The 27,241-nt window shown below is 42.6% G+C and overlaps 1 protein-coding gene across 2 annotated transcripts in view; it reads left to right on the top strand.

Moving 5' to 3' along the window:
* The first annotated feature begins 353 nt into the window (after positions 1 to 353).
* gpc1b (glypican 1b) overlaps positions 354 to 27,241 on the top strand; it is a 62,690-nt gene continuing 35,802 nt past the window's right edge. The window contains exons 1-2 of one of the 2 annotated variants that reach the window (XM_085806014.1): positions 354 to 434; positions 590 to 1,210. In XM_085806014.1, coding sequence (XP_085662140.1) covers positions 1,051 to 1,210 — 160 coding nt within the window. In that variant the 5' untranslated portion in view covers positions 354 to 434; positions 590 to 1,050. Of the gene's footprint in view, positions 1,211 to 27,241 lie in introns of both variants that reach the window. The other variant, XM_085806015.1, reaches the window with a different exon arrangement.

The raw sequence follows: 27,241 nt of genomic DNA, 5'->3' as shown, positions 1-27,241 counted from the left end.
ACACACAATCACACACACACACACACACACACACACACACACACACACACACACACACACACACACACACACACACACACACACACTGCTATACAGACTGGAAATGGCAGATGTTTCTAAAACCAAACACACGAATCAAACCAGACATTAATGTCATTCTGAAACATGTCCACAAATAATATTTAGATGAGACCGAATGAAACGGAAATGGCAAGAGGAACGTGAAACCTCATATGCACCCCCCCCCCCCTTCTCTCTCTCTGTCTCTCTCTCTCTCTCTCCCTCCCTCCCTCCCTCTCCCGCCTCCTCGCTCCACGGAGTGGCAGCGTTGGCAAAGTATCGTTCAGAAAAACCCAGAGCAGGGAGCGAGCTGCGGTAGCTTTGCCTGGCCGTGCGCACCACTTTTCTCAGCTCCCTCCGGGCCGTCATAGCCGGTAGGCGTGTGGCGACAGAACAGGCTGCACAGCTTCATCAGCAGCAGCAACAGCAACAGCAGCAGCACACTGCTGTTTTATGACATGATTTAAAAGATTATTCCAGCTGTAAATACCTAACCTGATTCTTTAATCTCTTCCTTCTCCCTCTTTAGGTGAAACCCCCCTACAAAAAAAAAAAAAAATCCTAACAGTGGATATAAATCTGCACTTGATCCCGAGCCTGCGTTGAGAAGACAATCCTACAGTTATTTTTTTTCCATATATATTTTTTGGGTGGGGGAAAGAATACTAATACCTGAAGGTGTTGTCCTGTCTACATCGGCCAGGCTGCGTTAGGACTGTGGACAGACGGGACCTCTGCGCTGTGAAGAAGAGTCGCTCCTGTGCGTTGCCTTGCAGCAGTGCGCGGAGAGCAGCAAGACGCACTGACAGGGCAGAAGGAGGAGAGGAAGGTGGAAGATATTTTACGCACAGCAGCGCTCAGTAGCCCCTGTCTGACACGCGGCTACTAACCGGGAGTCTCTCTGCTCCGTCCAGGACTCCGACACAGTCGCTTCGGCTCTTCGGTTCGGATTTGCACTTGACCACATACAACACGGCGGGTCGGGCTGGGATGGATTCCTTCATCATAGCGGCTCTGGCACTGTGCTCTCTGACGGCACCAGCCTTTGGGGACAAAGGGATCAGCAAAGCCCGGAGTTGTTCGGATATCAGGCAGTTTTATAGCGGGAAAGGATTCTCTATTGAAAGTGTCCCTCAGGCTGAAATATCAGGTAAGCTCCTTTTTAGAAAAAAAAAACACACACACACACAGCCTTGTCTGAAGTCTGCTGTACACACTGTGCGCGCACCTTTCTCTGGACTGAATCTGATCTTTACCCCCTGAAGCCAAAAATACTTTCAGGACAGTCAGTCTGTCCAAACAGCAACATACTGTATCACAGATTTAAATTGTACAACGTTGTGTTAAATGCACAGCAAAGACCCTCACAGTTGCTTTAAACTCATTGCCACTGAGGAGCATAATCCCTCTGCAAGTCCCCCCCCCAGGAATGTTAGTCTATTTCGGGGCCAAAGTCGCACCTGCAGTAACACCATTTATTGTATCTAAGTGCTGGTGTGCAGATCTGACCTATCCTATAGGAATGATTGATTGTAGGTTTGCATGTAGTTGGTTCACAAACTCTGTTGGTCTTTAGGATATTTAAAGCATTCCCTGTTGAACCACATGCTTAAAATGAAGTAAGTCTTCTCCTGCACTGTATTTGTTGTGAGACTGAAAGCAGATGACGAGTCTAACTCTGTAGCTCTCAAACCTGTAGTCACACTCATTTCATGTCACATGGTAACGCAGGGGAGCTGTAGCTCTGGGCTGTATCTCAGGATGAAACACTTGCTTTGAAAAAATATCAAGACAGACGTGTCACAGGCAATCTGGCTATTTCATTCCCCAATCAGAAATGTGCAAAAAAGTCTTTTGACATTTTTCCGAAACACAGATGCAGGATGAGCTCCTCGTTTTTCTGCTCTCCTTCTTTATGTCTCTAAATTAAGCTGCTACTCCCGAAGACACTCCCGAATCTCTTCCTCTTCTTTTTCCTTTCCTTTTCTTTTCTCTCTTGCCTTTTGTGCCTCTTGCCTCTTCCTTCTAAAGACCAGCCAGTCACTTGACCACGGCCTGCAAACACGATGTTGCTCACTGTGTCATTCATGGTCTGATGTCAGACGGTCACAAGCCCCTCTACAGTTCAAATGATTACACGTGTGCCTCCCCTGGAATTCGGTGCAACGCTCTCACACACATGAACACGCATACACACACACACACACACACACACACACAGTTAACTGCAATTTCAGGTTCTACAGTTACAGTATCGTACATGCATGGACAAGACAGGAGACAGTGACCATACGTGCTTACACAACCACTTTCTGTGCACATTTAAAGGAAATATAACTTCACACTGTCCCAAAGCTAGAGGAAGTAAAGCATTACTCTCCAAACACAGAGAACTGAAACTAAACCATTAACATTTGAAGTAGGCTAACCCACAGACTTTTACTAACTAGAGATGAGATGTGGATGTGTGTATCGTTCATCTACAGTACATTTCAGTGCAGTAATTATCACTGAAACATAGCTACAGTCAGCCCCAATCTGATAACATACTTTTTCTGGACTCTGCGTCAGTCACCTTCTCTGTATCATCCAATTCATTTCTCTTTTCACAGAGAGCGTCATTACCATGACAGTAGATAAACTCCTCTTCCCTGTGAAGACAGCAGTGTTTGTCCATCACTACAGAAAGGTGGCTGAGTTCTGCTGAAACACACAAGGGCGACTTTCTTCAGTATTCCCCTAAAGGTCACACACTCACGAATATCCTAAAGTAGAAAGTTGCTCCATTTTCTGATAGCATATAGGCTCTCACACACAGCCCAGCACGGTTGCAGTACTTGAGAGTACTGTGTGTGGATAGAAACAGTATCTGTATAATGTGCAGTGGGTTTTTGCTTTAAACCCCACAGATTTATCTTGAGCCGCATAAATACAACATTGAAAGAGTGTGTATAAGGAACATGATATCCAGTGCAAAGATATACAATAGATCTTTCCCAGTGATTAAACCGATAGGATGGGAGAGATTATAAGATTTGAGGGTGGGGCCGTAATGTGATGAAACTGTTAGCTCATGTCATCACGCCATACATCATAAGGCAGTGAGGGCCAAGTAGTAACCGGACACTTCTAATTTACCTGATTGACCGCACTGAATAAATCATTTGACAGAATTAACGCCAGCCCTTGTGCCTTAGAAATCCCTTTTTCCTCCATATGTCTGTAATCCATAATGCTTTAAAGAGCAAATCTGTCTTGTCGTGACACCACCTATTCCTCTTGTTTCAATCAATGATGTGGAGCTTAAATAAGTCTGGGGTCAATGTATTCTCAGTAAGAGGGAAAATAAGGGAGTGGGACTGAGGGTCAGGAAGAGATAGATGAAGAAATGACAGAAAAGAGAGATGAGAGAGAGGTGGAGATGGAGACAGACACGTAAAGAGAGGGAGGGGGATTTGGCTTTGCTCATTGACAATATTTCTCCACTGTCCCCGGTTCTTGGCTCTGAAGCACAAATAACTGCTGGTCCGATCCAGTCTGGCATATTAAACACCTTGGGTAAAAATATGAAAGCTTTAATTTATGCCTTCAAATTATGAGCCACCTGAATGTTGTGGATGATCCCTGACATTTGCAGAAGGATATTTCCTGCTGTGACACCGGGGCTTGATCAACCTAATGTATTGGCTGAGCCTGACTCAAGGTCACATGCTGAGTACATCACCCAGGCTGAGTCTGGGAGGACGATGAGAGACGACCGCATCCCAACTCTGAAAATGATGTCCAGTCACTGCACTTTCAAATGCCACTGCACAATATATGAGGAAAAATGTCCTTGGCGCACGAAGTAGTCACCACGTCTGAGCCTAAGATTAGACTTCATTTTTTAGATGCACAAAATTTGTATAATCAAACATGGGTGTGTTATGCAAGTAAAGTCTGAAAGAGGGATAGCCTATACCCAGAAAAAAATGTGTAACCTTAGCTCATGTCATTTCATTTTCCAAATCCTGGAAAAAAATTCTTCTTCTTTTTTAAAATTCTTATACATGTATTTGCATACCTCAGGTAAAATTTTTATTACACGCTTTTCTAAATGTCTGAAGGAAAAAAAAAAAAAAAGTAAGAAATCTCCGACCAGATGAGCACAACCATCCTGTATCACCGTCTCTGTTTGATTATGCTCAGTCAGCGGTGAAAGAAGATTCCTGGATATTGCTTTCACATCGATACGCCTCATATAACCACTTGGATAGTCCCTTATTCTTAAGTAATTTGCCCAGGGGAAAAAGCCATGCAGAAGAAAGCTATTGAGTTAAGGCTGAGCTGTTTGTTATCATTGTGTTGAAGCAGTGTTTACTGGACCATGGGAACAGTATCAGTTGAGCAGAAATGAAAAGCAATGACTCACAAATAATCAAGCAACCTGATTGATGCTCCTAAAACGAGTGCAGTGATTCTAGTTTAACTCCATGTGTAATGCCAGTGTTTTCTTTTTTGTTTACCAAAAAATGGATGATTGATTTTTATGAGGCTCATCTGTCTCCTCCCTGCGCTGCCCCCTCCCTGTCCCACCCCATCATTACAGTCGTGATGACTTATCTTTTTGTCTTTCAGGGGATGACATTCTTCATCTCTCTGTTTCTCTCTCTCTCTCTCTCTCATCGGCTCTTAAAGAGAGAGGCGCCAGACGCTCTTTGAAAGCAGCTGGCAGCCAATGAGTGTTAGATGCTGAATGTCATATAAGCCTATACAAAGAGACAAGCTGCATGAGACATCTGCAGGAAGGCTGGTAGCATATTGGTTCGGCATTGGCTTTCCCATGCTGCATTTTTGTTGTTGTTGATTGCCGGTTGCTACAGGCCGACTGTGAGCAACTCAGTGCTCTGAAGTGTCATCTCTAACCAGTGTTTGGCTAATGATACAGTGGGATTGCTGCTCACCAGGCCTGCTAGGAACTGTTGTTGACTAAAGCCCGGCTTGTGGCTGGAAAAATGGGCTGATCACTATGGTAGCCCACAGCGAAAAGTATGGGAATGTTTTGAACTCAGTCACTAGACAGAGAATTTAGATATATTTCTTGAAATGTGTAATTGCTGCACTGCAGCTCGAACGGAGCACGGGCTCTCACACACAGCAGAAAATCTCCCTCCGCAACTCTCACTTCTTTGACAGAGGGTAATGATAAGATAATGGCTGCTAGTGTGTTTGCTGCCCTTTACGCCACCTTCCAGTCAGAGGTTAAATGGAGATGGGAGTTCACTAGCAGCAGAAAACACAACTGGCTGGTCGGTGAGAGGCTGCAAAGTCAATACCAATGTAACAAAAATACAAGGGTTCTCACATTATGCATTACACTGACCGCTCTAAAAGGATTCTTGGACTTTTGGGAAATTATTTTTAATTTCATCTTTCAGAATCCACATGGTCTGCATACCAAATGGCCCATCAGGGTGTAGATTAAATTGCAGAGAATATGCTCTGTGTTGCCTGTATTTAAGCCTTTAATCTCTGTGGATATACTGTATGTACACATTATCTATACATCCACCACCAGTTGCTGGTAGCTCACAACCTGCTAGCTCCTCTGTCTGTCTCAGGACCTGCAATTATATCTCACTCCTGTCCCCTCACTAATGTTGAAAAAAATGTTCACAGAGCCACTCATCACTTTGTATAGCTATACTTGTAGAGACTTGTATCTTGTTCCAGTTTAAGAACACAAAACAAATGACAGAAGACAAACAGTTGTATACGGTATGTATCTACTGTGACTTAATGGCAAAGCTATTTAGTTATGAATTAGATTTAGGTTTTGTTTTTGTGTCTTCTTCTTTTAAGGGGTGCGAGGTAACCGTTGTTAGTTTTAACAGCTGTTAACTTTCCACTCAAGAAGAAACATGGGAGGCTCAGCATCGAACTAAATTCCTTTACTCACCAACAGCTGTCTCCAGAGGTGGACAGCAACAACAGTGTTAACTCTTGCCTCCACCCTGTTTTTTCATCAACCAAAGTTAGCAAACTAACCATCTACCCTCGACCCAACTCATTACTGACCCACGGCAACTCACTGTTGCCTCCAACCTGCTCAGAGGGCAGATAACAGATAACACAAAGGCAGCTGAAGCTCTTGTCGAGCAACATTCACCGACACCTGCTTCCAGGAAGAAACCACATTTTGTGGCAGAGAAAACTCACCCACTTTTAGTAAGCACAGAGAAACAAATGTCTGCCTTAAGAAAACCGTAATAGCTTAACTGATTTAATTATCATCTTTTAGTATGTGAGAAAATCAAATTTGTTCAGTTTTATAAAACATTGTTAAGGACATACTTTTCCTCACAATGCAGGAAAAATAACTTAAAACAAAAATAAAAACAACCTTTTTAGCAGCGCAGATGAATTAATTAACATCCGGCAAATTCCTAAAGCTACGGCAGCATCTACAAATTGCACATGCATGTCTGACTGAAAGAAGACATTACTTCAACAATGTTATGTGTTGTAAGCCTGAAAAGGGCTCTAGAGAGACAAAGAGACACACCAGACCTAACTGTAAATAGTAAATATTGTGTGTTGCGATAACATGCAGTGTTGTCATTGCGGCTGCTCTGGACAGTCGCCTTATCTCCATCCCATTAATATCCCTGCTGATGTGCTGTTCTTATTCCCCATACAGTGGATAACTAATTGATCGCGCTGAATTACATATTGCTGCCTTGTGAATGGAACTCATTAACTGAGTTGGAGATAAGAGCACCGGGGCTTATTTGAAGGCATAATATCTCATAAAAACCCTGTGCATCTGTTGGTCTTCCTCTCAGATAGATTAAAGCAGAAGCAACAGTTGTTTTCTGTATCACCGAGTGCAGGCTCATAACTCCGCCGCAGTTTAAAATGTGTCAGTCGCCGCATCTGGGCTTCTGTCGGTAGTCTGTCCGTGTGTAGCCGTGTGCGTAGTACGTGTTTTGTTAGCGCGGATGCGTCTTTGTGTATGCGTGTTTTCCTACCAACTGAATATGCTGGAGTTGTTAAAATGCTGAAGTCAGTAAGAAGCCTCTTGAAGCATTAAGCCATAATGGGCTGCAGGGAGCATGAAACAGACCACAGAGTGTTTGATGTTCACCAGAGAGAGAGAGCTGATGGACTGCTGACTTTTGCTGCCTTGGTCTGCTTGGTTTTGCTAGACCCTGCTCTGCCCTCCGACAGGCTATATGTAGGGGGAAAAAACTACACTACATGAAAAAAAGAAGAAGAGAGAATGTAGTTTAAAATTGAAGAAGGAAGAAAGAAGTAGCTCTTTTTTAAAGAAGATAAAACCGCGTTCTGTGCTGCATTTCCTTATGTAATCGTTTTCAATCTCGGGCCTGTTCGCAACGTTGAAAGTCAGTCCGTCCGAGCATATTTAATGGCTCTGAACTCTGAGCACTGTTTGAACAAGGGAAGATAAATCTCTTCACAGATTGCTCACTAACCTGTTTTGTGTATGAAGCATCAATCATAAAGTCGTCATTTTTGGATACACAGAAACCTCAGAATGTTTCCTCTCATGTTTTTGCTTTGACAAACACAGGCAAAGAGTCAAATACTGGCATTGACTCATTTGTGGACGGACAGGCAAAAAGTAAGGGCCGGCAGACATGTCACTGTTTTTCTTTCTATTTCCTATGACAACTTTTTATAAAATGACAGCAGCTGTTTACCTCAGTGTCTAAAAGGCAGTGAAATGGAGGCCTGAGAGTGACCGAGGATTGCTGTTTAAAAACACGATGCTCTACCTCGACAACCGTCAGCTGCCTCCTCTCCAGCCAGCATGCACTTTTGCTGCTGGCATCTCCTGTCTTGTGCTCTTCTTGCCTTTTGTTCCCTGTCACTTGTCTAATGTGAGAGTAGGAGTTCACACGTACAGCAGCCTTCCCTTGGCAAGCGCACACAGACGCACAGATGACAGCATAGGCCAGTCTTTTTTTGTCACCACAGGGGGTTGCAGTGTCATTGCAACAGGCGTGTGTGTGTGCGTGCGCGTGTGTGTGGAGGGTGGAGGGTGAGGGGGGGGCTTGTGTGTTCTTTCCCTCTAAGGGCTGCAGTGTGTCTGTGTGTGACTCCTCTTTTGTCTTCAGAGGAACTGGCTGTGTCAAAAGGAGAATTATTCCCTTGTCAAAGCAAGCCCCTTTACTGTCTCTGGATATGTGTAATTGTGTAAGTGTGTGTGGATGTTGGGTGCAGATGTGTGCGCATGTGATCATGTGTCCATGAGCGAATGAGAGAATGTCCATTTGTGTGTCACACGGATGTCAGCACTCTTCTAGACTTCTACAGCCAAAGTGAAAATGTTTTTAAACTGCTTCCTTTCCATTCGCTGTCATTGTGTGCAAAGTGTATGTGTGTGTGTTTGTGATTGCTGCCATTTTTATTTTGCCCTTTCATCAGTTATGTAAATGTGTGTGTGTGTGTGTGTGTGTGTGTGTGTGAGTGTGTGTGTGTGTGCCAAGTTATTGTGGTCCCCTCCAGCAGTGCGTTGTGCAGACAAGGTGAGTATTTGAAGTGACAAGGAACTGGCTTTAGCTCTCAGCATGGCTTCACTCGTGCTCCAGCTACCTCTCCTCCTGCCCTCCCACTGCTTGACAGATGGTACAGACCCTAAACCGGGACGCCCACCACCATATTAAGTGAGGGCACGCAGTATGAATTTTACAGGGTGGCACGCCCTACACCAACACACACACACACACACACACACACACACACACACTGTATAGGCAGTGTCTGCAGCTGTGTGGACTCAAGTATTTGTTGGGAGACTTTCATTCTTTGGCAAAGACACATCCCAGAGGGGACATCCTGTGGCTGTGGCACTATGGCAACAAATTCAGCAGCCCATAGCGTCAGACAAACACACACACATGAGGTCGAATATATTTCATTATGATTTTGTTCATTGATTCAGGTTGCCATTGAACCTATATTGTGATTATTTGGGTATAAATGCATTAAAAAATCCTCATGCATGCCTAATTTAGGTTTTTGGTATCGTATATAATTTGCTAGAAATATTCCCTACCTTGAAATGTTTTAGTAGTTTTGCTCAGATTCAACTCAGCAAGTTATTTTGAGGTGAATCTGTTTTCATTTCAAGCCGAGACAATTATTTGATTACCTAATTATTCAGTCAGCACAGAATTGTACTGTTTTTTTAATCTATTTTGATAATAAATTAGTTTTTCCATCATCTTTCAGTGAAGTTATCTTTGTAACCTTACTTTGATGCAGCTTCTCAAATATTATTATATTAAAATTCACTTTTTTTATCTTTGTGAGAGATTGGCTTTAACCTGTTGATCAGATGAAGAAAGACATTTGAAGTACGTTGCCTTGGACTTTAGAAATAATTTTCATAATTTTCTGACATTTTACGAATCAGTTGTTCTGAGAGAACAATCTGCAATAATTCGGTCCTATATTCACTTCATTGTTTGGTCTGTAAAATGTCCAAAAAAATAAAATAAAGTAAAAATGCTTTCAATATGTGCATCACAATTTATAATATCTCCAGCTGCCCTCAGGTTTTGTCCAGCCATCAGATTTTTGATTTACAATGATATAGAATCAGCAAATCCATACTTTCCCCCCTTCGCCCTGCTAAACTCAACTGATCCTCAGTCATTATGACTAAGAGATGCTTCGTCATGTCCCTCACTGCATGAAATGGTTTGCGTGGAGTAAACACATTTTGCACTACTATACTTTCCCCAGTTCAAAATCAGTTCTGGATACACAACATAATTGCCAAAATAGATTGATATTCTCTGATGGAGACAGCCTTTACACCTCCATCTTTCAAACATAAAAACGGGGAAATAGGAATTGAAGAGATGAGAGATTAGAAGTGTGTATAAAAAAAAGATAAGAGGAAATGATAAGAATCAGTAAGATGTCGTCTAACGGTTGAATCTCTGCGTCCTGCATCTCACTGCTCCAGCGCCTGCTACACACAATACAGATTTAATAAAGATAGGACACACAGATGCAACAGTACACATATCCCAACTTCCCTTTGATAAGCAGTCACTTTTGTTCTGCTCTGTTCAGCAGTGCCCCCTTTTTCTTCCACACATAGGTTATTATTAAAAATACCACAGCTCACATCCTCTCAGAATAAAACAGTGCAGAAGTTATCTGGTTGTTAGCGTGTGTGTATATTGTGTGTGTGTGTGTGTGTGTGTGTGTGAAGCAGATATCCCAGGTGTTTCAGGACTTGTGAATATCTTCTTTGTCTCCAGTTCCCCCTCCCCTCCCCTGAGGTGTAAACATTATTCTCCATAATCTCTCCCAAACTAGAAGCATGTTCCCGTACTTTGTATGCAGTGGAGTTGCCACTTTCTCTTCAGCTCTGTCAGATCTCACTGTCTCTGATAGTTCTCTCTTTGGCTTTTTTTTTTAAATTGGCCATTTTGGAGGATTTTGTTTTTAGCTGCTGTAGGCAAGTGGCTGCACATAATAGTGTTATTTTGCTTTATTGTTACTTGGCGTTGGTAATTTCCTGAAGGTTTTCTCTCATCGAGATAAACTGTTTCACACTAGTTTCCATTATCGTAATTATTTTCTTCTCTCTTTCTCTATCCCTAAGTCGTTTCTGCCTTTGAGGCTTTATCTCTCTCGCTCTCTCCCTATCTGCTCCTGCGGAGGAAGTTGTGAATTCATTTATTTTTCATGTGAAATTTACTGCATGCTCACAGATGCTTTCCAAAAAAGCATTGCTAGTTTAGTTGGGTTTTTTTCTTTTTCTCGGGTGCTTGTCTGTGATTTTTATGGCTCCATATTTTTGTGATCTAAATTTACCATGCAGTTTAGAGGCTGAACATTAAAGCCACGTGTTTGAGGAGTATGATCCAAAAAAAATCCAAGAAAATCTTCATCATCGTCAACAGCAGAGCTTTCAGTGCAGCTCGGGGCTCCTCTGACGTCCAGGCTTTGGCAAAGAAATGCAGGAATGAGATTAGTTTAGATTAATTCTTAAAATGTTCCCCCATAAAATTTTGTGCCATTACACTTCATGTGATTTCTGGATTCTGTAAAATTTTGTAGCGTCCTTTTTAGTTTTCTTTTCAAATCTTCCTGTGGGGAGTCTATTTTCTCACACTCACTATAACTGTCTTCCAACTTCCTTTCCTCTGAGTTTGAATGTAATTACAGTGAAATCTGTGTGTTGTTTTATTGGCTTCCTGGAGCCCTGCGAGTGCAGTTTTTCCAGACCTTAGTGCTCTGTGATACATGTACTACATGTCTCCCTTTCCATCCGGTACATTTTCAGGATCTCCACTGTATAATTGGCTTAAGCAGAGATCATTGCCCCTACCCCCCTTCCATAACATTGGTTCTTCTAGCAATCAGAATACCCAAATGAGCTGTTCGAGCCGTGCACTGCAGTTATATCTGTCTCTCGCCCAGTTTGTGGTGAAGCAGCTTTTCTTCCATTCTCTCTGAGTCCACTCCAGCTCCCATCTCCTGTTGGATTTTGTGCTTTCGAAGCACATTTTTCTGTAATTAGATACTGAGATCTGGTTTTATATGACATCATTTCTCAAGCGTTATTTGTGGGTACGGAAAAGCCCCTGTAGGTCATGGTGGTTTGCTTATTTGGCTGGACCACGGATTGCTATTTAGATGTGGAGGTAGGGTGACTGTCTGAGGATGGAGGAGCGGGAATGACCAGAGGATTACTGAGGCCTTATGAGAAGAGGGGCGCATAAAAAAAGCTCATAATTACAGGGGGGGATATGTAATTACTGTCAATTGTCATCTTGTTTGCTGGTACAGGATTAGCTTTTTATTACCTAAATCCTTATTTTTGTTCTTTTTTTCCCACTCCCCCCTGTCAGTCTATTTCTCCGTCAGATTTTTGTGTGTCCCCTGATCACCTCAATACATTTTACACGTCCTCCGCAAACGTTGGATCCACTTAATAGGAAGGAGCTCGCATTTACTGTATGTACTGTTTGTCTTCCTGAAAAAAATGGAAGAATAGTAGAAAGGAAGAGTGGAGCATTTGGACATGAATGTTGATCTTTGCTGTTTGTAATGTGATGTTGGCTCTGCATGTATCGCAGCTTTGGATGGAAATACTGTAGAAAAGCTGTAACAGAGAATTTACAGTAAACGTAATGTGGAAATCTTCTGCATATGAGAAATGGATTATTAAAAGTGCACGCTTAGAAACCTACAAAGCAACTCCCAGCGTGAGTCCCTATTCCATTTCACAGGAGCTCAGCGGTTTTTTGCTACTGTACAAATATACCTTCATGCGTTTCCCCTTCTTTCGTTCCTCCCAGGAGGGGATGGCAAGCGGTGAGCTAATGAACTTGAAATGACAGAGACATATTTAGCTTGCATTTCTTCCGCTCAACCATAACAGAGGGCATTTCAGTCGGGCCCACACTCGTCACCATTTCGTTCATCTCATTATTTGCCATCCCTCCTTTTGCGCCCTCACTATTTTCATCTCTTCTTCCTCCCCTGCAGAGTCTTCTCTCATAAATATTTTACATCTTCCAAATGAACTCTGTCAACCCAAGCTTAGTGCATGGCTGGCTGCCTGTGTTTCTAATGCGTATAATGTGTTTATGCATTGTACGTGTGTTTGAGTGTGGGTATTTGAATATATAGTATAGTAGTGTCTTGCTGCGTTACTTTTATGCACGGCTGTCTCTGCTTACATATTTTGATAAGCACACACACAGGATGTGTTTTACATAAGGGTTTCATTTGTGTATTCCTGTATACTTTTATTCCTTCGGACAAGGTGACTAAGAACATGTTATTCACAGCGAGGACCTGCTGACTTGTGGAAGATCACGAGGACATATTGTACATACTGGGTCCATATACTGGGAGCTGGTGCGCTGTGTGCCAAATCGGAGTGAGCTATAATTATAAGCAATTTTATTTAAATCGTTGGGACGCAAAGTGGTTCGTTCAAGGTCAGCTAGAAAGTAGGGTGTAAAAAGAGGAGAGCTTTTTGTCACGTTGTGTTCTCCACCATCTCAACCTGTCGGAGACTTAAAGTCAGATTTAAACGTTGGGTAAATGCCGCCCACAGGGACCCTTGGCTTATATTTAACACAGCACAGATACATCATAATGGTATTAATGCAGCAAAGTGTTCAAGCTCTGCTGAACCTGTCCTCTGCATTTTCAGTTTTTCTTTTTTCTTTTGTTTTTTGCAGAAAAATCGAACACACAAGTGCAACCAGCTGACGTTAATCCATGTTTGTTTTACTCTGAAGTCGCGTTTGATCAAGTTTCTCTGAGATTTTAAGTCAGGGATCATCGCTGGAAAATCATTTCAAACGCCGAGTGCATTGGACCTGCATCCTGACTAGGGATGCAAACAATTAATCGACTATCGATTAATTGTCGATAAGAATTTAATCGATTAAATTAAATTACTTGCAATTAATCGTTCCTTTTCAATGGGAGTTTTACTGTGAAATGTAAACAAGCAAAGCCGACATAATGTAGCAGATCTCTGTGTAAACGTGTGCAGCGCTGCGCACTGCAGCACACAAGGGAGAGAGGGAGAGGAGGTGAAAAGAGACAACACTGTTACCTGTTGTAGCTATACGGGACTCAGGCTGTAGGCTACCATCGCTAACACACAGACGACCGGTGAGTAACGAGTCAAAAAGCCGCCGACACGGAGCTGCCTGAGGAGTTGTAATGCAGCCTGAACGCAGCTCAAACCGACCCGGTGCCTCAGCACGGCGGACAAGCTTTGATAAACACACCGGATCCGCGCTGGTTTACAGTATCCTACCGTAGTTTAGCCGGTCGCTACCGGAGCTTAATTTAAAAAAAAAAAAAGAAAAGAAAAAAAAAGCGCTCGTTGCGGTGCCGTGGAGAACAGCGCGTGTGTCCAAGCTGTGTTGGTTTATGTAACTTGAGGGGACAAATGAACCACATGTTTATTGTCATGCATTGCTGACCTGGGCTTTGTTTCTCAATAAATTAGAAAACCCTTTCCTATCATTCCCCTTTTCCCTGCATGGTTGAAGGAGACTGGCTCGCATCCACGCTCCCACTCCCTCCTGCGCCGACATGTCACCTTAAGTCACATAAACCAGTACGGGTGTGTGGACACAACCACCGTACATTGTTGTCAGCGCCTCATCACCGCTGGTGTTAAAAGGCTCCGTTCTTTCTGCAGTCAGGTTAAAGCGCACATCCGCTGTGCTGGTAAACAAATAATCCCTCTATATCAACGGAGGCAGCCGTGCTTGAGCAGCTTGGGTTGGAGGTGGTGTGAGTGCGGGCCAGCGGGGGACAGAGGAGGGGGGGGGATTCGGGCTTCAGCACGGTACGGAACAACTGGCCCGTGTGAGTGCGTCCTTATTTGTGGCCGCTGCAGCGCCACACGGGCTTTGCCTTTCAGCAATCAAGCGCTGTTTTCGTCTTTGTTAATAACAATAACAGCAACAGCTGTCGGCAGCTGAGATTGCTGTGCCGTCACCATAGAAACGCAAGACGCATTACGGCTCATTCGCAAAATACCTTTCAATGGAAACACCCGCAAATGGCAATTGCACTTTTTCGAAGTTTCAGAAATATCGCTTTTATTTTGCGAAAATCTGTAATGGAAACGCAGCTCTCTCACCTCATCTCATCTCATTATGATAGGACTTCAACCTCAGAGCTCTCTGTCCCAAATAACGTGCTACTTAAACATTTTCATTGTGCTGTGCTCTTAAAATAAATTAACAAATACTAGTGTAAAGTCCATAAGGAATTTTCCCCTTAAATTTAGGTTCTCAGGAAAATCGCCGCTTATCAATTAATCGATCATCGATCGATAAGGTCTATCAACTATCGATTAATGAATTACTCGATAATTTGCATCCCTAATCCTGACTGACTTGTCTGCTGCATACACTCCTACGATTAAAATATTAAATAGCTGACTTTACCGGTAATTGTAATAGTAAGCTTTGTCAGAGATAGTCGAAAATATCCTTCATTTTTGTGTCTTCAGTGTGTGTCTTTGGGCCAGGCTCTGGTTTAAACTAAAAGCCTTCTCTTTAAATCTTTCATGCTCTTGCTACCATCCTGCTGAGATAAAGAGAGACGCAGAGATGAAGCGTGGGGCTTATGGAGCAAGAGAAACTTTCACCCACTCTCTGTTTCATCCTGTCATTCTCAGTTTTCCTGTGCGTGTGTGTTGCTTTATGTGTCTCTCAACTCTGCATAATTACTTGTACTACATTTTTGAAGAGTGAGAAAGTTGTTTTCTAGCTCGTGTTCTCAGTATTCTCAGCGTGGCGTCAAAAACAGTTTTCATCTCACAAAGCTATTTGTGTAGCCTGTGTTTGGGCTTTTCCTCTAATAAACTGGTTACGCTACAGTATGTGACTGAATCGCTCCCTCTTTCTGTGAAGCGACAGTAGTAGCATCCCTGTCACACTGCACTGCCTCCTGTGTGTCCATGTACTGTGCCCTGCATCCCACTTTCCCAGCAGCCTCAGTTCCGGCCCTGGGGCCCCAGAGCATCACTCAGTCAAACTGAATCACAACTCCTGTTGGGCAGAGGAGACTGTGAGACTCAGAATGAATGGCTCTCGCATGTCATGTGATGTCTGCTGATGAATGACCAGGGCCTTGAGGAGTGGATGGACTGCATTAAGGGAAAGTAGGTCTAGTGTAGGTCTATTCACAGGAGGAATTTTGTCATAGAAAAATGTTGTATTGTCATCATACAACAGGATTTGATCTTTTTTTTAATTATTATTACAGAATCAGAGAATGAATGACGTTTGGAACTATTCTAAAAACATTGCATTTTTAGGTTAATCTTCCCCATGGAAACAAGGTGAGGGAGGTCAAGTACACTCTTCACAGTTGGACGATAAAGTGAAACAACAACAGCCGACTTTTCCCGTCTTGGTTGTAGCAATTTTACCCCTCTTTGCAATCTGGCGCTGACGCAAAAAGAGAAGCATTGGAGGCTTTGATGTTCCATACTGGGGTGTTTTGTCAAGAGAGTTGTGCACTCACTGTGGATGAACTCTCGCTCTAACAGCTCCTCTCTTCTTAAATGTTCCATCCTCTTTTTCGGGGCTCACGGAGTTGAGACTTTATTCCTCCTTTCCACACTTTTATATCCCATCTTTCTCTCTTCCCTCAAGCTGTCTCTCCCTCTTTCCAGCTTTCTTCACCTTCACTCCGTCCTTCTGTGTCCCTTCACATCTCTCTTGGCTTAGCTCCCTTGATTAAGCACAGCTGTCGCTCTCATCGCAAGGCCCCACTTTTTTTTTTTTCACATTGTTATATAAATTGGCTGGCTGTCTTTCTCAGGCCCCGGCCCTGTTGATTTTGGGTGACGTCAATAACTGTTGTTTATGCCTTGGACACAGAGTTGATTCTGCTGTCTCTTCTGACTTGTACATATAAATGGGTGCATGTGTGTGTGTGCGTGCATGTTTATTCAATATGCACCAGCAAAGTACACTTGTTGAATTAAAATCAATCACAAATTGCTTTTCCAAACACATCCCTTCCCTAGATCTTTTATAACTGACATGATTATTATCTTTCATGCTTTGACAGGCCAATATTATCTTTTTTTTTATTAATGTTAGTGTCGTCTGCTTGGTTGAGGAGGAGTAACACATGTGCCTGGCAGTGGTGCAGAGCTTAGCTCCTCTGAATCACTCTGTGAGGCAGGGCTGTGTGCCCGTGGGGGACTGAGGCAGTTTGTGCAGCCATGGAAGGCAGACTGGTCTGGTGACATTGAGGTGATGGAAACTTAAATCATTCGCCGTCATCTGTGTTCATCCGCCGTGATGCAACTTTTCTCATTTGTGAATGTTCGCAAGTGTCCTCCCGTCCATGAGGGCCGTACTTATGGGCTGTAAACGCTGACAAACTGTGAACGTGTGGACTCCGGCTGTGTGAAAAACAATTTAAAGTACCAGTATAGTCCTTATAGTCCTTTTTCTGAAGTACCATGGATGGCCAGTGTAACTTGAATGGAGGCTAATTGTATCTCGGACAAACCCTTCCCAAGGACGTTGCTCCATTGTGACAGGAAACCACTCCAGTCTTTCAGATGAGGTGCATTCAGTCAAGCTGCTATATTCCCCCGCCTCCTTCGCTTTCAGCATATTGTTACCCTCTCTAAAAGCATTTTACTCCCTCAGTTTTTGTATCTCTCGACTATGCATGGAGCTATATTCTATGTGGTCGGTCCACCAGCTTCTGTGTAGCTAAATGACATGCAGCGGTTGTTAGAAGCTGCTCTAACCATTCAAGCTACCCACTTCCCACATCACCCATTTTGGAAATTGTAGCCAGGCCGCTTCTCTCTTGGGGACACGGCGCCTAATGCACCATTACACTGCTATAAATACTCTTTTCCATGGAACGAACTCATACTTTCATTGTTAGGTGATTATTATTTCATTTCTACCAATTGTCATGGGTCCTAAGTGTTCACGTCCATCATTTTTTGTGAAAAAATGGGTGAGACGAAAAAGACTTACAGTTTCAAATCTTTGTAGACTGTTGTAATGTTGCCACACTTTGCGTGATTATTACTAAAGTGAACTACAAATGGGTATTGTGCCTTTTTACACTTCGTTTAACATTGAGATACAGCATCCCCAAGCACTAAGTGTTCTTTACTCGATAGTGTTTCACTAATTGCCCCCTGAGCAGAAGTTGTTTGGATCCACACCACAGAAATGTTTACAACGATGTTCTGTATGAATTTCCATGTTTAAAGTAAAGGCAATGTTTCTTTCTGAGAACAAAATGGGAGTCAACATAGCTGTCTCTTTTGCTGGTTTATATTCTAATAGTTATTTCCTCTCTTTCAGCATGCAACATTTTAGCCTAAGTGATGAGGGGTTCTTTCCTTTCCTGAGCTTTGTGTATTGTCTTTTAATTTCCAGAAATGATGGTGGAGGTTGTGACTTGCGGATGATTTTCTGCTTAATTACTTTTCACCTCTGAGCTCCCTGCCATGCTGCAAAAGAGTTATTTCCCATATACTTCACACATAAATTGTAAAAGATGTGGTGAGGCGAAAGGATCACGGTGAGATTATTTTGCAACCATCTTTTTTAATATGTTGCTTTCATTCTGTCATCTTTTTTGCACTTGTAACTGTTTTAAAATGTTAATCTTGGTAAGATTAAATGAAGTGAATAAGACAAGGTAGCATCTGTTAACCTATTCTAAACCAAAAGGGTTTCTCTTATAAGTTTTTGCTGATCACATAATCAGCATTTTAAACTTATGTTAGATGGAATATAGCACAGTTGAAGCATCAGCGATTGCAAGCCATTTTTTGCACAAAATTACATTTCTTAATTCTGTTGATTCTAGTCAGAATGTCAAATATCTTCCCCCGGATTTCCTCTCCACAGTAGCTGAGGTGGCAAATGACAAATACACAAAGCAGGGACAAAAAAAATAAGACCAAGGAAACTGCAGCTCTTCTCCAACCATTCATTGTTTACTCATGGATTAGATACATATCTCCTCTAATTGAGTTCCCTGGGAATGACACAGCCCGTCCACAAACAACCCCCCAGTCTCGCAGCACCCCCACGAATTCCCGCCATCTGAACCCGTCCTCGGTGCAGTAGAAAGCCAGCAGCAGGCTCAGATGGCAAAGTGTCTCCTTAGCTCCGGCAAAATTATCTTTTCACTCGGCAGCAGTGAGTCTATTAATTACTTTTTTTTCAGGGTTGGAAAGAGGGAAATAGATGGATGCAATTCATGGCCATGTGATGTGGCTCTGTGTGTCCTTGTGGAGAGGAGATCAGCAACTGTCTGGATGTCAGAATTATATTGTCTCTGCCTTGTTTAGCAAACAGAACCTGTCGAGGTTTAGGATTTTTATTGCACTTCTAGGTGTTTCTCTGGTCTCTATATTGTGTGTTTGTGTGTGTGTGTGTGTCTGTGTGTGTGTGTCTGTGCATGTATGTGTGCTAGTGACTGTGTGTGTGTTGGACCACACTGAACATCCACTTTTATGAGCAGGTCCGTCCTTGTAGTTAAACCAGCCTGTGGCTCTGCTCTGGTTGTGCAGTGCAGCAGTATTTGGTGATACAGATATCTGCCCTGGCAGTTAACTGGCGACTACCCCTGTAGTTATTATTGTAGTCTGTAAAGGGAACCTATCATGCTGTCTGGAGCCAACCGCCTTAATAAGACTGTCAAGTTCGTGCTCCTTTCTTTGAGGTAAAAGAAGCTTCTCTTTCGTTAGCCTTCTTTTTACCGTTTCTCTTTTACCCAGACTTTTTTTTTTCTCTCCTTAGCAAGGATTCTCAGTGGGGACCACTGGCTCTAAGTTCTTGCTGCCTCTCCACCCTCCTCTTTTTCTCTTCCCCTATTTCTAGCCCCACACAGGCTTTGATGTTCAGTGTCTCTAGTCTCTGAAGCAAGGCTGCTCTGCTGCAAAAGAAACACACCATCTTTCTCCCCTCTCTCTTTTTTTTTCTAATGCTGCAGGTGGAAAGTAGCCGACTCTCCAAAGCCTGAGTTTTTTGGGTTTTTTTCTGTGACAGCAGTGTTCACCCAGCTTTTAGATAGTCAGTGTTTCTCTCTGTGTTAAGGAGAAGTTCTCCTTTCCCACGTATATTTTCTTGCTTGTAGTCTTTGCTTGCAACTCAGGTAAAGAGACAGGTAATGATGAGAAAAGGTAATTTTCATGCTCATTTTTATTACACTTTCACCTTCAGTGAGTGAGGCAATAAAAATAACTTTATGAGTTATGGTAAGACTGCACATTTAGAGGTGTTGACGGTTTTCTCAAGGAAACAAAAAGGTTATCCTTGCACCACATGAAAGAATTTGCAGCAAATTCTCTAGTAGGGTAAAACGGAGGACAGTAACAAGAGAAAAAAAATGATTCTGTACTAAGAACCAGTTTTAGTTGGGTTGAGACTTTTGGAGATAATAAGGCAACATGGATCATGACCAAAGATGACACCACCAATTGGTTTAATCACTCAGAGATCACGCGCTGAATATGAGGAGTGCATATCTCAAATAATGAAACTGAAAGCGATGCTCAACTGTATAGATTCACAGACGTGTCTGTGTTACCTTTACTTTTCCCTTCAAATGGAAAGCTTTTTTCAGAGTGGTGGGTGGAATATGCAACATTTCTAGATATTTTGTAAGACTCTGAAGCTGCCACGACAATAATTTTGCAGCAGTCGACAGCTGCTGAAAGGTGTATACAGCGAGTAGCTCTGCACCTTCGGTTTTATCTGCATTAATAGAACAAATAAACATATTTGACCTTTTGTGGAGATCTATACTTCCTTGACAAAGACAGTTCTGACTCCCCACATCTGTCATAGCTGATAGGACCTGAAACTTGTCTATCTGCTGTCACCACAGACATCCTTTGATTTCTGTATCTTTTTGCAGTGTCTGTCTGCAAACGCTCGCCAAATGTGTTGTTTGAAAAGTTGAACAAAGTATACATTTTTAACAGATGTCTGATGCCTTGGAAGAGTAGTTGTGAAAATGTGTTAACTTTATGGCCTCTCCTCCCTTTTTTATTAATGAGTTTCAGAGAAGAGAACTGTCTGACACATCCCCGTCTCTAGTCAGGCAGATCAGAAGCCTAACTGTACACAATACCTCAGAACATGGATTAGTGTACACACACACACACACACACACACACACACACACACACATGCACACAACACCTGTTGTATAACTGCACAAAGGTGTGCATGTCAAGCCCTGTCTTATGATGCCTGTTTGTGCAAATATGTGTTAGTGTTTGTGGTGGCCTTTTTTCTCTTTTAATTTTGGGGGAAAAAATCCCCTTAAAGATCAAATGGGGCTTGATCTGACATGTCTGCTCTGGCATAGCTCAGTGGTAGCTGACAGATTTGAGGTTAATTAAATGTGCTGCCAGTGCAGCGAGGATCTGGGTGGTGTGACGGGCGTGGGTGGAGGGCATGGGCTGGGCCACACAATGGTGGGCTTTGTAGGTGGCTGAGATGCAGGGAAAGGCTACATGATGTCAGCCTCACGCTGGCTTGTTCCCATATATATTCGAGTGCAGTGGCCTTTAGAGCATTCATAACACCTTCTCACAGCTGGAGGAGGAGGAAGAGCGGTAGGAGGAGGTGGTGGAGAACTGTCCAGCAGCACAAAGCACTGCATTCCTCTTAAATAATAAGGTGAATATTGAGACTAATTTATGGGAGAGAAAATGTGTTTTAAAAAGGTCTTTAATGAGAGTTATATGTCAGAGGAGCTTACACACTTTGCAGGTGCATTAAATATTAAATAATTCAGCTGAACTAAGAGCTCATTGAGACGACCTTGGCTCTCACACAATGCAGCTGAGCCAGAGTTTTAACGGAAATAAGTAGGAGCATACACCCACTTTTGTTTACTTTATATTTTAGAAGTGACTTACAAATGTTAAACTTACAAGAGTTTAACAACTCTGCATTTAGTTGAATATTCCGCATTTTGTGCGACTTTTATATCTATGCTAAATATGAATGTTCAATCAGAAGCCAGTTAGCTTAGCTTAGTTTACCATAAAGATTAGACGCTTGGGTGAACTGGAACACTGGTACATAAGCCTGTCAGACTATTTGGATCGATTTCTCGGCTTGTCATCACTGTGAGGCTGCTACTTGTACAGAATACACAAACAAGATATTTCAGTTTAAATAATGAGCTGTAGAGTCTTGGTGGACGTGTTTTGTTTTCTTTGGGCTAGCTCTTTGGCCCTGTTTTCTTTGTGATATGCTAAGCTAACTAACTGCTGGCAGCGACTTTGATTTCACTACAAACACAAGAGTTGCATCTGTTCTAATTTGACTAACAGACAAGAAAACAAATAAGCACCCAAATGTGGAATCGTATCCTTGGATGTGGAACTGGAACATGCTTGTGTAGTTTGAATAAAGCCTGGCAGACGTTAGCTTTGGATCACAATGATGTGATGATTAGATTATTACCAACACACCCACCTGTACTGTGGTGGGTTGTACAGTGATGCCGCTGAGTCTGTGCCATCCTGTGCCTGTTTTTGTCTGAGACGCAGCGACAGAGAGGAGTGAGATATACATAACCACACAGAGCCCTTCAGTTCTTCGCTCTCTCATTCTCTCTCTCTCTCTCTCTGTCTCTCATTCTCTTTCTTTCTTCCTGCCCTCATTCCCCGTCTGTAAATCTCCTTTTCTACTCTCAGCCTCTCCTCCTTCTCCCTCCCCGGCTGGAGGGATAACCATCTACCCTTTCAGCAAAAGCCAGTGCCCCGTCTGCCTCCCTGTGGCCTCCCTCTCTGCTCTCTCTGTCCTTCTCCTCTGCCTTCATCTCGCTCTGGAAGGATAACCATCAGGCCTTTCAGCTCTGTGTGATGACTGTTTCCAGCACGGGAGGACAGTGGAGAGGCTTTGTCCCACTCATACTGGTGTTTGTCAGCTGCTCAGAGAAAGGGGAAAGTCAATACTATTTTTAAATGTTTATAGCACAGCAGAGAACAGCATTTAATTTAATGTGTCAAGATGAGATGAGTTAAGATTACCTGCTGCTTTAAATTTGACAGTTTCTTGTTGAAATCACATGTCAGCAAAGAGAAACCTGTGCTGGCTGACTACATTTGATAACTTGATAGGTTTTTTTTTTTTTTTTTTTTTGGAGCAAAGAAAAGTCCAACAATCACAATCCACTTAAATCAAATGGTGCAGGCTCCATCAAAGTGGGAGGCGGGGGGAGAGCACTGCAAACTCCAGTGCACTGAAGCCGTCAGAGGAGCATCATAACAACTTTTTACATGGTGAAGCACCATGTGTCTCATCAGGCCGAACATCAATCACTCAGTTTCCACACTGCAGCTTGACAGCTCTTCAAAAAAAGGAAAAAAAGATAGAGAGTAAAATATAAAAAGATGGAGGCAAAAAAAAAACTGAAAAAGAAAACACATATATCTCAGAAATGTTTGTAAAACTGAAACGAGACCCACAAGAAATGCAGATAAAGGAAAACGAAGACGAGCAAAATATGGTGTTTCAAGCCCCAAGTTTAAAGTATAGCTTGGCAGAAAACCAAGCATCAATCACAACGAACGGCACAAAAACATCTAAAACTTTGAAGTCAACAGGCACAAGAGCAGTGAGATGGAAAAAAAAGGCATTAATAGAGCGTTATGACAGTGTGAGTGAGAGAAGGAAGGAACGAGAGAACAGCAGAGAGGAGGACAAGAGGAAGTGATGAAGCAAAGAACTGCTGCGCTTCTAAGTTCAGGAGTGCAGATTTGACAAGCATTTACTTTTTTTTTCTTCTTCTTCTTTTTTTCTTTCAAAGAAGAACCTATGAAAAGCCCCTTTCAGGCCTGCACTGAAAGGGGGATTAGACAGAGGTGTACCTAGTGAAAGACACAAACATTCCTTTACACATCTTGTGCATTTACCTGTCAGAGCGCTGCAGCAAAGCTGCTCCCACACGGGCAATATGCCAAGATCTTCACTTCTAAAAAGCCTAAAGGGTTGTCTAGTGTGTCTGTGAAAAATCTTTGGTGGCTCTGTATCTTTGTCGTGGGAAATAAATGCTCTTCTATACCGTTCAGATCGCAGCCAAATAACATACATTTTTCTGTAATATGTAATGTGCACACACACCTGCAGCGTGACCCTGCAGTTTTCAGCAACTTCGCCCCCGCGCTATTTAAATGTTTTGTTTAAAAAGTAACTCATGCGGCCCTTGGAGTCCAATACACATCTCATTCCTCTTTCCCCTGAGTGTTACATTCTAGTCTGACCTTTTAGCATCAGAGTTGCACATCACTCCCAAGCTCTTCTGGATGTAATTCCCCTTGCAGCTATGGTGAAGAGTAATTTGCTGTGCTTCTCGCTGATCTATCTGTGAAGAATGCTAGGATTGTGCTGTGCGGAACATAAATTCTCAAACCACACATAATCTGTCCTCTGTCCCTGTCAGCAGTGAGAGAACTAATGATTTTTTACATCATTAAGCTTGTTCTACTGCTTGAAGGGTCATTGTGTGACCAGTCAGCCTTGCACTGTCACGCTAACAAGTGCTAACCCATGACAAATTCAGTATTATTTGGAGTTTTGGCTACCAGCAGTGGAATGTGTGAAAGTCTTTTTATGTTGTTTTTTATCTCCTTGTTTGACAAAGATCAAGTGGTTCAGTCTGACCTAGTCCTCTTCCAGGAAAGCCCTTTATTGTTGGTTCCAGTCAAAAATTATTACACCACCATAAAAGCATTTCTAAAGAGGCCGGCAAGGCCAGCGAGCACAGCTACTGGACATTTGGTAAAACTAATACTTCTGTGCAAACATTGCAGCCAGCCACTATATTCAAAAGCTTTGCTTTATTTTATGATTTAAGCTGTAATTCATTCATATTTAATTTGTATATTTTATGCATGGGTATGTAAGAGTGCATCTTTGGACATTTTTATTCGATTTAATGTTTAATTTGACCTGTAAATGTAACAGAAGGCTCAGTGCAGTCTTCGCTGTTTCCCACAGTGATAACAGAAGGTCATTTATTCTTGCCAATATTTATGCACAGCTGTGCGCAATGAGAACAGTGCAGAGGATACAGTACTCTGTCACTACAGGGCTTTTGTTACCATGAGGAACACTTCATGATACTTAAATAAACTCTGATTTACTTTTGCTTTAGTTTTATGAGTTTTATTTATTTATTATCTATTTTTTGCTACAGCTAAATGCATGCATAATGTATAAATCACTTTTGGAGAGCTTTTTGCTTAACATAACTCAACTGCAGGACTAGATGGACCACTGCCAATTTTTGTACACTGAGCTTTAGATCTAAAGCTGATCAAAGTCAAAAGTGTTTATCTGTATAACAAGTTTGGAAGTTGTTTAAATAGGCATGTCGCCAAAGTACCCTAAAGCAAAAAATCAAGTGATGGCTATTTTTTATGGGGTTATAGAGTAATGATAAGTGCATTGTATGTTTATATTTACAGAGTGGTAATACTTTGCAAAAGATTCGGCCAAAGGATTTGTATTCTGTTTCATGATTTTAGTGTGTTTCCCATAAATAAGATTATTTTTAACGCTAAACCCAAATGCGAAAACATACACTCTAAACTAAACAAAGTACTGATCTTTGTTTTGTCATCTCTTGGTGCACCACTAACATCCTGAAGGTGAGATGACTCAGCTTCCCAAAATGCCCTGTTTTTTTCCCCCAACAACATGCATAGGCACAGCTGGGAGGGTTTGGTGGGGGAGTGGGTTGTGGTTTTCTCCTGCCATTATGTATAAATGGTCAGGGCCAGCACTGCTTTTCATCAGGCAGGAGAAGTGTGTGACATCAGTGATGGTGGCCTACATAGAACAATGAGCTGGCGGACTGGTTTCTGAAATGAGCCTCTGTGGCGAAGGGTGCGCTGCCGCATCACTGTGGTTTGCTGATAGAACAAGTCTCGTTGTGAGGCGGAAGGCAGAAACCACAGACTTTAATAGTTCTGACATTCTCCGAGCATCTTCATCTTCGTCCTGACAGCGCTGTTGATAACCACTGGCTGGTGGATGTCTTGTCTTGATATCTTCCTCTTTGTCTCTGCTCGCTGTCTGCCCACCTGTCTGCCGTTGACTAGAAAACGTCTTCTACTTGCTTCGCGTTCTCCGTGCGACTTTCATGTTTCTGTTTGCCTTTTCGGTCTGTCTGCCTGGCTGTCAGTTAGCCGTGTCTTTCTGTCTGTTGTCAAGACATTTGACTGACTCACAGACTTGCATTGACTAAGAGAGGCCTGAAGTGCTAGCCTGTCCTGACCTGACTTCAAAATAGACAGCTTGGCACGCACGCCATGCACACACACACACTCACACACACACAACATCGACAAAACAGGGCTTTCCTTGTACAGCGTTAGTTCCCATGTCAGGCCCTCTTTCAGATCAAGCTTTTAATATGAGTCACTGGTTATGAGGCTTATGAGCGATCGTTTGAGAACAATCATTGAAGCCCACATCCATTGTCATAATGCATCTGATTGTCAGCTAACAAGAACAAGCACACTGGGTTACACGGCTCCGTCTTTTGATTCACTGATTAAAGTGCTGCTGTGGGTGCTTTGTTGGTTGATCAGACCTCAGCCCGATTGTTTATTTTTGCGAAACTGCTGAAACACTGCGAGCGCACACAGAAGCAACCTCTCTAACCAAGAAGATTTGACTCGATTCCCATCAAACCAGAACTGTCACAAGATGACAGATGATGATACGGTTTATCTTGATACTAAATGTAGACAAACGACATAAAATGATAGAGATAAGATAAATCCCCTGAAGGTAAAGATTGTAATCTGGCCACAGCCCTGAATTAAAAAAAAAAAAATGTTTGAGCATCTGGGCAAGTATGGATCTGCTCTTTGGAAGCCCAGATTCCCTGGCCAGATTCCCAGCCAGAGGCGAAGGAAGGAAAAAGGGGGGCGGGAGTGTGAGGCGGGGGAGATGAGTGAATGGAGGGAAGTACTGAGAGGCTTGTCTGTGCTTTGATCTGATGACTGAAGCAGAGAGCATCAGTCATATTTTCTCCAAGCACTGATCTATAATCAGATCACTGCACATTTAATACTTCTCTGACTCATTATTGGGGATTAAAGGCGATCTAATTGAGGATTCGACAGCCTCTCTCTCTCTCTCTGCCTTTGAAAAACAGTTGGGTTGGAGTGGCAGGGGCGTGTTCTTGTAGGTCAAAGCCTGATGATTGATGGCTTTCTGAGACGGCCTTTGTACTGTGGCAGTGGAGAGAAAAGAGCTGGATTAAACAGAAGAATTACATTCAAAGGTTCCCATCATATATGCCATTTGCGTCCTATCAAAAATGAATTTCTATTCATTCCCATCCAAAGAATGAGAGTGAGAGAAAAGACTTTTAATTCCCTCTGTGGAGTGGAAGCTGGAGGCATCTATAAAAGCTCACAGCGTGTAAATGTGGGAGGTGTAAGTGATTTGATTATCAGTGTTATTATTACTATTATTATTATTATTTACAAGTCTGTATTAGCTCTTTATGGGGGCGTAATTGTGACACTGACAGTAAATCTCTCACTTGGTGTATCTTTCGAGATGTTGAGATAAGAATGTGGTTTGTTCAAAGCTCCCTGCTCCGTATTTTGTGTGTTGCGCAA

This window comes from Trachurus japonicus, chromosome 17, assembly GCF_045865225.1.
Source record: "Trachurus japonicus isolate A0001 chromosome 17, Traja_1.0".
NCBI classification, from domain to species: Eukaryota; Metazoa; Chordata; class Actinopteri; order Carangiformes; family Carangidae; genus Trachurus; species Trachurus japonicus.
The sequence above is the reverse complement of the archived record's forward strand: the minus strand, read 5'-3'. Positions and strand labels throughout refer to the sequence as shown.